At 61.1% G+C, this 15,274-nt stretch overlaps 1 protein-coding gene across 3 annotated transcripts in view; it reads left to right on the top strand.

Annotated features, from left to right (window-relative positions):
• Nucleotides 1–7,038: 7,038 nt before the first annotated feature.
• Nucleotides 7,039–15,274, top strand: part of ankrd52a (ankyrin repeat domain 52a) — a 70,963-nt gene continuing 62,727 nt past the window's right edge. For all 3 annotated transcript variants that reach the window (XM_067976428.1, XM_067976427.1, XM_067976429.1), the window contains exon 1: nt 7,039–7,208. In XM_067976428.1, the coding sequence (XP_067832529.1) occupies nt 7,182–7,208 (27 nt within the window). In that variant the 5' untranslated portion in view covers nt 7,039–7,181. The remainder of the gene's footprint in view (nt 7,209–15,274) is intronic.

Below are 15,274 nucleotides of genomic sequence, written 5' to 3'. Positions count from 1 at the left end.
CCTTCAGCCTGACCATGTGCAGTATTCTGGGAGGTGGAGTCCTCACTGGCTCACAGACTCTTTCCCCAAACCCCCTCCCTAAAGATCAATCACCCCCGAACCCCAATCCCCCCAAACCCCAATCCCTCCAAACCCCCACCTCAATCCCCCTCAAACACCCCACTCCAAACCCCCCCAAACCCAAACCCCCACCTCAATCCCCCTCAAACCCCCCCAAACCCAAACCCCCACCTCAATCCCCCTCAAACCCCCACCTCAATCCCCCTCAAACCCCCACCTCAATCCCCCTCAAACCCCCACCTCAATCCCCCTCAAACACCCCCACCCAAATCCCCCCGAACCTCAATCCCCCCAAACCCCCACCCCAATCCCCCCCAAACCTCCCACCTCAATCCCCCTCAAACCCCCCCAAACCCAAACCCCCACCTCAATCCCTCTCAAACCCCCACCTCAATCCCCCTCAAACCCCCACCTCAATCCCCCTCAAACCCCCCACTCCAAACCCCCCCAAACCCAAACCCCCACCCCAAACCTCCCACCCCAATCCCCCTCAAACCCCCCACCCCAATCCCCCTCAAACCCCCCACTCCAACCCCCCTCAAACCCCCACCCAACCCCCCTCAAACCCCCACCTCAATCCCCCTCAAACACCCCACCCCAATCCCCCACCCAACCCCCCCAAACCTCCCACCCCAATCCCCCTCAAACCCCCCACCCCAACCCCCCCAAACCCCCCACCCCAACCCCCCCAAACCCCCCACCCCAACCCCCCCAAACCCCCCACCCCAACCCCCCCAAACCCCCCACCCCAACCCCCCCAAACCTCCCACCCCAATCCCCCCAAACCTCCCACCCCAATCCCCCCCAAACCCCCACCCCAATCCCTCCAAACCCCCACCTCAATCCCCCTCAAACACCCCACCCCAATCCCCCCCAATCCCCCACCCAACCCCCCCAAACCTCCCACCCCAATCCCCCCAAACCTCCCACCCCAATCCCCCTCAAACCCCCCACTCCAAACCCCCCCAAACCTCCCACCCCAATCCCTCCAAACCCCCACCTCAATCCCCCTCAAACACCCCACCCCAATCCCCCCCAAACCCCCACCCCAATCCCCCCCAAACCCCCACCCCAATCCCCCCCAAACCCCCACCCCAATCCCCCCAAACCTCCCACCCCAATCCCCCTCAAACCCCCCACTCCAAACCCCCCCAAACCTCCCACCCCAATCCCTCCAAACCCCCACCTCAATCCCCCTCAAACCCCCCACTCCAAACCCCCCCCAAACCCCCCACCCCAATACCCCCCAAAACCCCCCACCCCAATCCCCCCCAAACCCCCACTCCAAACCCCCCCAAACCCAAACCCCCACCCCAATCCCCCCCAAACCCCCACCCCAATCCCCCCCAAACCCCCACCCCAATCCCCCCCAATCCCCCACCCCAATCCCCCCCAAACCCCCACCTCAATCCCCCTCAAACCCCCCACTCCAAACCCCCCCAAACCCCCACCCCAATCCCCCCCAAACCCCCACCCCAATCCCCCCCAAACCCCCACCCCAATCCCCCCCAAACCCCCACCCCAATCCCTCCAAACCCCCACCTCAATCCCCCACAAACCCCCCACTCCAACCCCCCCCAAACCCAAACCCCCCACCCCAATCCCCCCCAAACCCCCCACCCCAATCCCCCCCAAACCCCCACCCCAATCCTCCCAACCCCCACCCTAATCCCCCCCCTAAATCCCCCCGAAACCCAATCCCCCCCAAACCCAAACCCCCGACCCCAATCCCCCTCCAAACCCCCCCACCCCAATCCCTCTCCAAACTCCCCACCCCAATCCCCCTCCAAACCCCCACGCCAATCACCCACAAACCCCCACCTCAATCCCCCACAAACCCCACAGCCCAATCCCCCCCAAACCCCACAGCCCAATCCCCCCCCAAACACCACAGCCCAATCCCCGCAAACCCCACAGCCCAATCCCCCCCCAAACACCACAGCCCAATCCCCGCAAACCCCACAGCCCAATCCCCCCCAAACCCCACAGCCCAATCACCCCCCAAACCCCACAGCCCAATCCCCCCAAACCCCACAGCCCAATCACCCCCCAAACCCCACAGCCCAATCCCCCCAAACCCCACAGCCCAATCACCCCCCAAACCCCACAGCCCAATCCCCCCAAACCCCACAGCCCAATCCCCCTCCAAACCCCACAGCCCAATCCCCGCAAACCCCACAGCCCAATCCCCCCCAAACCCCACAGCCCAATCACCCTAAACCGCACAGCCCAATCCCCCCCAAACCCCACAGCCCAATCACCCCCCAAACACCACAGCCCAATCCCCCCCAAACACCACAGCCCAATCCCCCCAAACCCCACAGCCCAATCACCCCAAACCCCACAGGCCAATCACCCCCAAACCCCACAGCCCAATCACCCCCCAAACCCCACAGCCCAATCACCCCAAACCCCACAGCCCAATCCCCCCCAAACCCCACAGCCCAATCCCCCCAAACCCCACAGCCCAATCCCCGCAAACCCCACAGCCCAATCCCCCCCAAACCCCACAGCCCAGTCACCCTAAACCGCACAGACCAATCCCCCCCAAACCCCACAGCCCAATCACCCCCCAAACACCACAGCCCAATCCCCACCAAACACCACAGCCCAATCCCCCCAAACCCCACAGCCCAATCCCCCCAAACCCCACAGCCCAATCACCCCAAACCCCACAGGCCAATCACCCCCAAACCCCACAGCCCAATCACCCCCCAAACCCCACAGCCCAATCACCCCCCAAACCCCACAGCCCAATCCCCCTCAAACCCCACAGCCCAATCCCCCCCAAACCCCACAGCCCAATCACCCCAAACCCCACAGCCCAATCACCCCCCAAACACCACAGCCCAATCACCCCCCAAACCCCACAGCCCAATCCCCCCAAACCCCACAGCCCAATCCCCCCCAAACTCCACAGACCAATCACCCTCCAAACCCCACACAGCCCAATCCCCCCAAACCCCACAGCCCAATCCCCCCAAACCCCAAAGCCCAATCCCCCCCAAACCACACAGCCCAATACCCCCAAACCCCACAGCCCAATCCCCCCCAAACCCCACAGCCCAATACCCCCAAACCTCACAGCCCAATCACCCCAAACCCCACAGCCCAATCCCCGCAAACCCCACAGCCCAATCCCCCCCAAACCCCACAGCCCAATACCCCCAAACCTCACAGCCCAATCACCCCAAACCCCACAGCCCAATCCCCGCAAACCCCACAGCCCAATCACCCCACAAACCCCACAGCCCAATCACCCCCCAAACCCCACAGCCCAATCCCCCCCAAACCCCACAGCCCAATCCCCCCAAACCCCACAGCCCAATCACCCCAAACCCCACAGCCCAATCCCCCCAAACCCCACAGCCCAATCCCCCCCAAACCCCACAGCCCAATCCCCCCAAACCCCACAGCCCAATCCCCCCCAAACCCCACAGCCCAATCCCCCCCAAACCCCACAGCCCAATCACCCCAAACCCCACAGCCCAATCCCCCCCAAACCCCACAGCCCAATCCCCCCCAAACCCCACAGCCCAATCACCCCCAAACCCCACAGCCCAATCCCCCCCCCCAAACCCCACAGCCCAATCCCCCCCCCAAACCCCACAGCCCAATCACCCCAAACCCCACAGCCCAATCCCCGCAAACCCCACAGCCATACACCCCCCAAACCCCACAGCCCAATCCCCCCCAAACCCACAGCCCAATCACCCCAAACCCCACAGGCCAATCACCCCCCAAACCCCACAGCCCAATCCCCCCAAACCCCACAGCCCAATCCCCCCAAACCCCACAGCCCAATCACCCCAAACCCCACAGCCCAATCCCCCCCAAACCCCACAGCCCAATCCCCCCAAACCCCACAGCCCAATCCCCCCAAACCCCACAGCCCAATCCCCCCCAAACCCCACAGCCCAATCCCCCCCCCAAACCCCACAGCCCAATCACCCCAAACCCCACAGCCCAATCCCCGCAAACCCCACAGCCCAATCCCCCCAAACCCCACAGCCCAATCACCCCCCAAACCCCACAGCCCAATCCCCCCCAAACCCCACAGCCCAATCACCCCAAACCCCACAGCCCAATCCCCCCCAAACCCCACAGCCCAATCCCCCCCAAACCCCACAGCCCAATCCCCCCCCCAAACCCCACAGCCCAATCCCCCCCCAAACCCCACAGCCCAATCACCCCAAACCCCACAGCCCAATCCCCGCAAACCCCACAGCCCAATCCCCGCAAACCCCACAGCCCAATCCCCCCAAACCCCACAGCCCAATCCCCCCCAAACCCACAGCCCAATCACCCCAAACCCCACAGGCCAATCACCCCCCAAACCCCACAGCCCAATCCCCCCCCAAACCCCACAGCCCAATCCCCCCAAACCCCACAGCCCAATCCCCCCAAACACCACAGCCCAATCACCCCCCAAACTCCACAGCCCAATCCCCCCCAAACCCCACAGCCCAATCCCCGCAAACCACACAGCCCAATCACCCCCCAAACCCCACAGCCCAATCCCCGCAAACCCCACAGCCCAATCCCCGCAAACCCCACAGCCCAATCCCCCCCAAACCCCACAGCCCAATCACCCCCCCAAACACCACAGCCCAATCCCCCCCCAAACCCCACAGCCCATTCCCCCCCAAACCCCACGGCCCAATCACCCCCAAACCCCACAGCCCAATCCCCCCCAAACCCCCAAACCCCACAGCCCAATCACCCCCCCAAACCCCACAGCCCAATCCCCCCAAACCCCACAGCCCAAATCCGACAGCCCAATCCCCCTAAACCCCACAGCCCAAACCCCACAGCCCAATCACCCCAAACCCCACAGCCCAATCCCCCCAAACCCCACAGCCCAATCCCCCCAAACCCCACAGCCGAATCACTCCGCAAACCCCACAGCCCAAACCCCACAGCCCAAACCCCGCAGCCCAATCCCCCTAAACCCCACAGCCCAATCCCCCCAAACCCCACAGCCCAATCACCCCAAACCCCACAGCCCAATCCCCGCAAACCCCACAGCCCAATCCTCCCAAACCCCACAGCCCAATCACCCCCAAACCCCACAGCCCAATCCCCCCAAACCCCACAGCCCAATCACCCCAAACCCCACAGCCCAATCCCCCCAAACCCCACAGCCCAATCACCCCGCAAACCCCACAGCCCAAACCCCGCAGCCCAATCCCCCCAATCCCCACAGCCCAATCCCCCCAAACCCCACAGCCCAATCACCCCAAACCCCACAGCCCAATCCCCCCCAAACCCCACAGCCCAATCCCCCCAAACCCCACAGCCCAATCCCCCCAAACCCCACAGCCCAATCCCCGCAAACCCCACAGCCCAATCCCCCCAAACCCCACAGCGGACTCCTCCCCGGTCGATGCCGGAGCCGGCCTGCGGGTGGCGGTGTCGCGGGCGGACTCCTCCCCGGTCGATGCCGGAGCCGGCCTGCGGGTGGCGGTGTCGCGGGCGGACTCCTCACCAGTCGATGCGGGATCCGTCCTGCGGGTGGCGGTGTCGCGGGCGGACTCCTCCCCGGTCGATGCCGGAGCCGGCCTGCGGGTGGCGGTGTCGCGGGCGGACTCCTCCCCGGTCGATGCCGGAGCCGGCCTGCGGGTGGCGGTGTCGCGGGCGGACTCCTCCCCGGTCGATGCCGGAGCCGGCCTGCCGGTGGCGGTGTCGCGGGCGGTCTCCTCCCCCGGTCGATGCCTGAGCCGGCCTGCGGGTGGCGGTGTCGCGGGCGGACTCCTCCCCGGTCGATGCCGGAGCCGGCCTGAGGGTGGCGGTGTCGGTGGCGGACTCCTCCCCCGGTCGATACCGGAGCCGGTCTGCGGGTGGCGGTGTCGCGGGCGGACTCCTCCCCGGTCGATGCCGGAGCCGGCCTGCGGGTGGCGGTGTCGCGGGCGGACTCCTCCCCGGTCGATGCCGGAGCCGGCCTGCGGGTGGCGGTGTCGCGGGCGGACTCCTCCCCGGTCGATGCCGGAGCCGGCTTGCGGGTGGCGGTGTCGCGGGCGGACTCCTCCCCGGTCGATGCCGGAGCCGGCCTGCGGGTGGCGGTGTCGCGGGCGGACTCCTCCACGGTCGATGCCGGAGCCGGCCTGCGGGTGGCGGTGTCGCGGGCGGACTCCTCCCCAGTCGATGCCGGAACCGGCCTGCGGGTGGCGGTGTCGCGGGCGGACTCCTCCACGGTCGATGCCGGAGCCGGCCTGCGGGTGGCGGTGTCGCGGGCGGACTCCTCCCCGGTCGATGCCGGAGCCGGCCTGCGGGTGGCGGTGTCGCGGGCGGACTCCTCCCCGGTCGATGCCGGAGCCGGCCTGCGGGTGGCGGTGTCGCGGGCGGACTCCTCCCCGGTCGATGCCGGAGCCGGCCTGCGGGTGGCGGTGTCGCGGGCGGACTCCTCCCCGGTCGATGCCGGAGCCGACCTGCGGGTGGCGGTGTCGCGGGCGGACTCCTCCCCGGTCGATGCCGGAGCCGGCCTGCGGGTGGCGGTGTCGCGGGCGGACTCCTCCACGGTCGATGCCGGAGCCGGCCTGCGGGTGGCGGTGTCGCGGGCGGACTCCTCCCCAGTCGATGCCGGAACCGGCCTGCGGGTGGCGGTGTCGCGGGCGGACTCCTCCACGGTCGATGCCGGAGCCGGCCTGCGGGTGGCGGTGTCGCGGGCGGACTCCTCCCCGGTCGATGCCGGAGCCGGCCTGCGGGTGGCGGTGTCGCGGGCGGACTCCTCCCCGGTCGATGCCGGAGCCGGCCTGCGGGTGGCGGTGTCGCGGGCGGACTCCTCCCCGGTCGATGCCGGAGCCGGCCTGCGGGTGGCGGTGTCGCGGGCGGACTCCTCCCCGGTCGATGCCGGAGCCGACCTGCGGGTGGCGGTGTCGCGGGCGGACTCCTCCCCGGTCGATGCCGGAGCCGGCCTGCGGGTGGCGGTGTCGCGGGCGGACTCCTCCCCGCCGGCCGCGCGCTCTGAGGCGGGCTCTGGCGGGGCGCTCGAGCCCAGTGATGAGCCAGAGCGTCTCCCGGCGACAGCAGCCTCCCCGCTCCGCTCCCGGCCCCGGCCTCGGCCCCGCGGCCTCCCACCGCCCGCCGGCGCCTACTCACCCTCGCCGCAACCCGAGCGGGACATGGGGATACTCAGCTTAACGGAGCAGGTACGGGGCCGGCCGCGCTAGGCGAGGGCGGGGATCTGAGGCCTACACCTCCCCTCTCCCGGGGGGAGAGGGCGGGGATCTGAGGCCTACACCTCCCCGGTGGGGTGGGGGAGAGGGTGGGGATCTGAGGCCTACACCTCCCCGGTGGGGTGGGGGAGAGGGTGGGGATCTGAGGTTTACACCCCCCCGGGGGGGTGGGGGAGAGGGTGGGGATCTGAGGTTTACACCCCCCGGGGGGTGGGGGGAGAGGGTGGGGATCTGAGGTTTACACCCCCCGGGGGGAGAGGGTGGGGCTCTGAGGTTTACACCCCCCGGGGGGAGGGGGAGAGGGTGGGGCTCTGTGGTTTACACCCCCCGGGGGGAGAGGGTGGGGATCTGAGGTTTACACCCCCGGGGGGAGAGGGTGGGGGAGAGGGTGGGGATCTGAGGTTTACACCTCCCCGGGGGGGTGGGGGAGAGGGTGGGGATCTGAGGTTTACACCCCCCCCGGGGGGGTGGGGGAGAGGGTGGGGATCTGAGGTTTACACCTCCCCGGGGGGGTGGGGGAGAGGGTGGGGATCTGAGGTTTACACCCCCCGGGGGTGGGGGGAGGGGGTGGGGATCTGAGGTTTACACCCCCCGGGGGGGTGGGGGAGAGGGTGGGGATCTGAGGTTTACACCCCCCGGGGGGTGGGGGGAGAGGGTGGGGATCTGAGGTTTACACCCCCCGGGGGGAGGGGGGGAGAGGGTGGGGATCTGAGGTTTACACCCCCCGGGGGGTGGGGGGAGAGGGTGGGGATCTGAGGTTTACACCCCCCGGGGGGAGGGGGAGAGGGTGGGGATCTGAGGTTTACACCCCCCGGGGGGAGGGGGAGAGGGTGGGGATCTGAGGTTTACACCCCCCGGGGGGAGGAGGAGAGGGTGGGGATCTGAGGTTTACACCCCCCCCCCCCCCGGGGGGAGGGGGAGAGGGTGGGGATCTGAGGTTTACACCCCCCCCCCCCCCCGGGGGGAGGGGGAGAGGGTGGGGATCTGAGGTTTACACCCCCCCCCCCAGGGGGAGGGGGAGAGGGTGGGGATCTGAGGTTTACACCCCCCGGGGGGAGGGGGAGAGGGTGGGGATCTGAGGTTTACACCCCCCCGGGGGCGTGGGGGAGAGGGTGGGGATCTGAGGTTTACACCCCCTGGGGGGAGGGGGAGAGGGTGGGGATCTGAGGTTTACACCCCCCGGGGGGAGGGGGAGAGGGTGGGAATCTGAGGTTTACACCCCCCCGGGGGCGTGGGGGAGAGGGTGGGGATCTGAGGTTTACACCCCCCCGGGGGGAGGGGGAGTGGGTGGGGATCTGAGGTTTACACCCCCCGGGGGGTGGGGGGAGAGGGTGGCGATCTGAGGTTTACACCCCCCCGGGGGAGAGGGTGGGGATCTGAGGTTTACACCCCCCCAGGGGGTGGGGGGGAGAGGGTGGGGATCTGAGGTTTACACCCCCCCAGGGGGTGGGGGGGAGAGGGTGGGGATCTGAGGTTTACACCCCCCTGGGGGGAGAGGGTGGGGATCTGAGGTTTACACCCCCCCCGGGGGGAGAGGGTGGGGATCTGAGTTTTACACCCCCCTGGGGGAGAGGGTGGGGATCTGAGGTTTACACCCCCCGGGGGGGTGGGGAGAGGGTGGGGATCTGAGGTTTACACCCCCCTGGGGGAGAGGGTGGGGATCTGAGGTTTACACCCCCCCGGGGGAGAGGGTGGGAATCTGAGGTTTACACCCCTCCCCCGGGGGAGAGGGTGGGGATCTGAGTTTTACACCCCCCTGGGGGAGAGGGTGGGGATCTGAGGTTTACACCCCCCGGGGGAGGGGGGAGAGGGTGGGGATCTGTGATTTACACCCCCCCGGGGGGGAGAGGGTGGGGATCTGAGGTTTACACCCCCCCGGGGGGAGAGGGTGGGGATCTGAGGTTTACACCCCCCCCCCCGGGGGGAGAGGAGGGGCTTCATGCCTTCCTGCCAGATTACAGGCATCGAATGGGGGTTAACCCCTGGGTTGGGTGGGTATTGGGGTCACCGGGACCAGTCCAGAGTCGGGGCGGGGGGATGGCTGTTCCCTGGTGTGGGTATTGCAGGGAATTTGCATCTAAAATGGGGGTTAACCCCCGGATTAGTGGGGTATTCGGACCCGCCCGGGGTTGATGCCTGGTGTGGCCGTTACTGTACATAAAACAATTTCAGAATATATCCAGAATATATGCAGAGGCAGGTTGTGTTTTGATTTGGACTTCCATATTAGGGGCGTTGTACTGTGTATAAAATGTACGTTACAGGTGCTGTCACCATTCTGTCCCATTATCGGTTGATGTCGTGTCTCTGTTATGTTTGTGGCGGGGGGGGTGATTTGGAACAATTTATTTTTAGCCTGAGCTGAGATTCTGCAGCCTATTTCAGGGTTTGTTTTGTCTTCGGTATTAAGGTCAGCACTGTTCTATAAAACAGGATCTGAGGGCAGCCCATCAAATTAAACCACGTTCAGCGTGACAGCCGTGCCGTGGAGTGGGATCAGATGCAAAAAACCGCTGCCATGTCCAGCATGTCAGCCTCGGCTCAGTGGGTAGCACCCTCTCACCTCTGAATCACAAGATCATCAATTCAAGCTCCCACTCCAGAGACCTGAGCACAATTCAGGCTGACACTCCCCACTGCAGTGCTGAGGGAGCGCTGCACTGTCGGAGGGTCAGTACTGAGGGAGCGCCGCACTGTCGGAGGGTCAGTACTGAGGGAGCGCCGCACTGTCGGAGGGTCAGTACTGAGGGAGCGCAGCACTGTCGGAGGGTCAGTACTGAGGGAGCGCCGCACTGTCGGAGGGTCAGTACTGAGGGAGCGCTGCACTGTCGGAGGGTCGGTACTGAGGGAGCGCTGCACTGTCGGAGGGTCAGGACTGTGGGAGCACTGCACTGTCGGAGGGTCAGTACTGAGGGAGCGCTGCACTGTCGGAGGGTCAGTACTGAGGGAGCGCCGCACTGTCGGAGGGTCAGTACTGAGGGAGCGCCGCACTGTCGGAGGGTCGGTACTGAGGGAGCGCTGCACTGTCGGAGGGTCAGGACTGTGGGAGCACTGCACTATCGGAGGTGCTGTCTTTCGGATGAGACGTTAAACCGAAGCCCCCGTCTGCCCCTCTCAGGTGGACGTAAAAGATCCCACGGCCACGATTTCGAAGAGCAGGGGAGTTCTTCCCTGTGCGCTGGCCAATATTTATCCCTCAACCAACATCACTGAAACAGATTATCTGGTCGTTTATTTTATTGTTGTTCGTGGGAGCTTGCTGTGCGCAAATTGGCTGCCTCGTTTCCCCACATTACAACAGTGACTACACTTCAAACATACTTAATTTGCTTTACAGCCAAGTAATTACTTTTGAAGTATAGTGACTGTTGTAATGTCGGCAAATACTTGCGCACAGCAAGATCCCACAGGCACAATGGATGATCAGTTAATCTGGTTTTGGTGGTGTTGGTTGAAGGGTAAATGTTGACCAGGACGCTGGGAGAACTCTCCAGCTCCTGGATCTTTTAAATCCACCTGAGGAGGCAGACGGGGGTCTCGGTTTAACGTCTCATCCGAAAGACGGCACTTCCGACAGCGCAGCACTCCCTCGGTGCTGCAGTGGGAGTGTCGGCCTGGATTGTGTCCTGGCGTGGGGGCTTGAACCCATGACCTTCTGACTCAGAGGGGAGAGCGCTGCCAACTGAGCCAAGTTGACACTCAAACGTAATCATTTTTCAGCTCTACAGGGACCGGAAGCTTTGATTTAGTGTTTGTTAGGCTCTTAATTTAGGTGCGGGATTGCAGTGTATCCACTTGGCCATGAAGGTCCCAGGTTCGATCGCAAGTCTGTGCAGAGCCTGAGTGGCAGTAGTGGCATTACAATTGGCTTGAGGGAGAAGCCCACCAGAGCTCCTGCATCGTTCCAGGAAACTCGGGGCCTAATCCCCCGACTCCTGCTGCCGCCGTGAGACGTGTTTTGGTGTTGTTCCCTGTGCCAGGCAGTGATGCGGCGAATGAGTGGAATGCTCTTGGTACCAGCTGGGAAAACAATTCGAGTGCCAATAAAAAAAAAACACTCCATAAATAAAACATGAAAGTCTGCCTCTGCGGCCCGGCAGTGTTGGAAAGTAACAGTGAGAGGTTATTGTGTGCTGTGCTTTTTAAGCGGCAAGTGTACAGAAAACAGTAATTTGATTTTAGAGTGTGGAGTATCCATGAGATCAGCTGCGTTTCCAGTGGCTCATAATGCTGCATCTTTCACTACTTTTGCGTGCGTGGATTTTTTGGAAAGAAAATCATGCACTTAACAGCGCCATTCACAACCTCAAGACGCCCCAGCCCTTTACAGCCAGTGAAGTACTTTTGAAGTGTAGTCACTGTTGTGATGGAGGAAACTCAATTTGCGCACAGCAAGGTCCCACAAACAGCAATGTGATAAATGAGCAGATAATCTGATTGTTGTGATGTTGGTTGAGGGATAAATATTGGATAGGACGATATCTCTGCCCCCACCCACACTTCCCCCCTCTCCCCCCTCCACTCTTAAATTGAAATTTCTACTGCCATTGTCTCCTCTTGTCTGCTTCCTTCCCTCCCACCCCCCGAAGCTGTGAGCGGGGGGGCGGGGACAGGTGCCCTCTGATACTTAACCAGTGCAGCTGTTGATTTGTGACATGGCGGTGAACGTCGGCAGGCTATTTGACTTGGGGAGGGTCCGTCACCGCTGAGTTCCTCACCTGAGGCACTGGTCTGGATTATCTGGCCGTGCCGCCCATTCCCACCAATCACTCCATGTCCATTGCCCACTGTCTCACTGGTGGGATTGTTGGTTTAAAGGGCCTTTACTGCCCACTGTATCACTGGTGGGATTATTGGTTTAAAGGGCCTTTCCTGCCCACTGTATCACTGGTGGGATTGTTGGTTTAAAGGGCCTTTACTGCCCACTGTATCACTGGTGGGATTGTTGGTTTAAAGGGCCTTTACTGCCCACTGTATCACTGGTGGGATTGTTGGTTTAAAGGGCCTTTACTGCCCACTGTATCTCTGGTGGGATTGTTGGTTTAAAGGGCCTTTCCTGCCCACTGTATCACTGGTGGGATTGTTGGTTTAAAGGGCCTTTACTGCCCACTGTCTCACTGGTGGGATTGTTGGTTTAAAGGGCCTTTTCTGCCCACTGTCTCACTGGTGGGATTGTTGGTTTAAAGGGCCTTTACTGCCCACTGTATCTCTGGTGGGATTGTTGGTTTAAAGGGCCTTTCCTGCCCACTGTATCACTGGTGGGATTGTTGGTTTAAAGGGCCTTTACTGCCCACTGTATCACTGGTGGGATTGTTGGTTTAAAGGGCCTTTACTGCCCACTGTCTCACTGGTGGGATTGTTGGTTTAAAGGGCCTTTACTGCCCACTGTCTCACTGGTGGGATTGTTGGTTTAAAGGGCCTTTACTGCCCACTGTATCACTGGTGGGATTGTTGGTTTAAAGGGCCTTTACTGCCCACTGTATCACTGGTGGGATTGTTGGTTTAAAGGGCCTTTACTGCCCACTGTCTCACTGGTGGGATTGTTGGTTTAAAGGGCCTTTACTGCCCACTGTATCACTGGTGGGATTGTTGGTTTAAAGGGCCTTTACTGCCCACTGTCTCACTGGTGGGATTGTTGGTTTAAAGGGCCTTTACTGCCCACTGTCTCACTGGTGGGATTGTTGGTTTAAAGGGCCTTTACTGCCCACTGTATCACTGGTGGGATTGTTGGTTTAAAGGGCCTTTACTGCCCACTGTATCTCTGGTGGGATTGTTGGTTTAAAGGGCCTTTACTGCCCACTGTCTCACTGGTGGGATTGTTGGTTTAAAGGGCCTTTACTGCCCACTGTATCTCTGGTGGGATTGTTGGTTTAAAGGGCCTTTCCTGCCCACTGTATCACTGGTGGGATTGTTGGTTTAAAGGGCCTTTACTGCCCACTGTCTCACTGGTGGGATTGTTGGTTTAAAGGGCCTTTACTGCCCACTGTCTCACTGGTGGGATTGTTGGTTTAAAGCGCCTTTACTGCCCACTGTATCTCTGGTGGGATTGTTGGTTTAAAGGGCCTTTCCTGCCCACTGTATCACTGGTGGGATTGTTGGTTTAAAGGGCCTTTACTGCCCACTGTATCACTGGTGGGATTGTTGGTTTAAAGGGCCTTTACTGCCCACTGTCTCACTGGTGGGATTGTTGGTTTAAAGGGCCTTTACTGCCCACTGTCTCACTGGTGGGATTGTTGGTTTAAAGGGCCTTTACTGCCCACTGTATCACTGGTGGGGTTGTTGGTTTAAAGGGCCTTTACTGCCCACTGTATCACTGGTGGGATTGTTGGTTTAAAGGGCCTTTACTGCCCACTGTCTCACTGGTGGGATTGTTGGTTTAAAGGGCCTTTACTGCCCACTGTATCACTGGTGGGATTGTTGGTTTAAAGGGCCTTTACTGCCCACTGTCTCACTGGTGGGATTGTTGGTTTAAAGGGCCTTTACTGCCCACTGTATCACTGGTGGGATTGTTGGTTTAAAGGGCCTTTACTGCCCACTGTATCACTGGTGGGATTGTTGGATTAAAGGCCTTTGCTGCCCACTGTCTCACTGGTGGGATTGTTGGTTTAAAGGGCCTTTACTGCCCACTGTCTCACTGGTGGGATTGTTGGTTTAAAGGGCCTTTACTGCCCACTGTATCACTGGTGGGATTGTTGGTTTAAAGGGCCTTTACTGCCCACTGTCTCACTGGTGGGATTGTTGGTTTAAAGGGCCTTTACTGCCCACTGTATCACTGGTGGGATTGTTGGATTAAAGGCCTTTGCTGCCCACTGTCTCACTGGTGGGATTGTTGGTTTAAAGGGCCTTTACTGCCCACTGTCTCACTGGTGGGATTGTTGGTTTAAAGGGCCTTTACTGCCCACTGTATCACTGGTGGGATTGTTGGTTTAAAGGGCCTTTACTGCCCACTGTATCACTGGTGGGATTGTTGGTTTAAAGGGCCTTTACTGCCCACTGTATCACTGGTGGGATTGTTGGTTTAAAGGGCCTTTACTGCCCACTGTATCACTGGTGGGATTGTTGGATTAAAGGCCTTTGCTGCCCACTGTCTCACTGGTGGGATTGTTGGTTTAAAGGGCCTTTACTGCCCACTGTATCACTGGTGGGATTGTTGGTTTAAAGGGCCTTTACTGCCCACTGTATCACTGGTGGGATTGTTGGTTTAAAGGGCCTTTACTGCCCACTGTCTCACTGGTGGGATTGTTGGTTTAAAGGGCCTTTACTGCCCACTGTCTCACTGGTGGGATTGTTGGTTTAAAGGGCCTTTACTGCCCACTGTCTCACTGGTGGGATTGTTGGTTTAAAGGGCCTTTACTGCCCACTGTATCACTGGTGGGATTGTTGGATTAAAGGCCTTTGCTGCCCACTGTCTCACTGGTGGGATTGTTGGTTTAAAGGGCCTTTACTGCCCACTGTATCACTGGTGGGATTGTTGGTTTAAAGGGCCTTTACTGTCCACTGTATCTCTGGTGGGATTGTTGGTTTAAAGGGCCTTTTCTGCCCACTGTCTCACTGGTGGGATTGTTGGTTTAAAGGGCCTTTTCTGCCCACTGTCTCACTGGAGGGATTGTTGGTTTAAAGGGCCTTTACTGCCCACTGTATCACTGGTGGGATTGTTGGTTTAAAGGGCCTTTACTGCCCACTGTCTCACTGGTGGGATTGTTGGTTTAAAGGGCCTTTACTGCCCACTGTCTCACTGGTGGGATTGTTGGTTTAAAGGGCCTTTACTGCCCACTGTCTCACTGGTGGGATTGTTGGTTTAAAGGGCCTTTACTGCCCACTGTATCACTGGTGGGATTGTTGGTTTAAAGGGCCTTTACTGCCCACTGTCTCACTGGTGGGATTGTTGGTTTAAAGGGCCTTTACTGCCCACTGTCTCACTGGTGGGATTGTTGGTTTAAAGGGCCTTTACTGCCCACTGTATCACTGGTGGGATTGTTGGTTTAAAGGGCCTTTACTGCCCACTGTCTCACTGGTGGGATTGTTGGTTTGAAGGGCCT

The sequence above is a fragment of the Heptranchias perlo genome, chromosome X, assembly GCF_035084215.1.
Source record: "Heptranchias perlo isolate sHepPer1 chromosome X, sHepPer1.hap1, whole genome shotgun sequence".
Classification (NCBI taxonomy): domain Eukaryota; kingdom Metazoa; phylum Chordata; class Chondrichthyes; order Hexanchiformes; family Hexanchidae; genus Heptranchias; species Heptranchias perlo.
The sequence above is the reverse complement of the archived record's forward strand: the minus strand, read 5'-3'. Positions and strand labels throughout refer to the sequence as shown.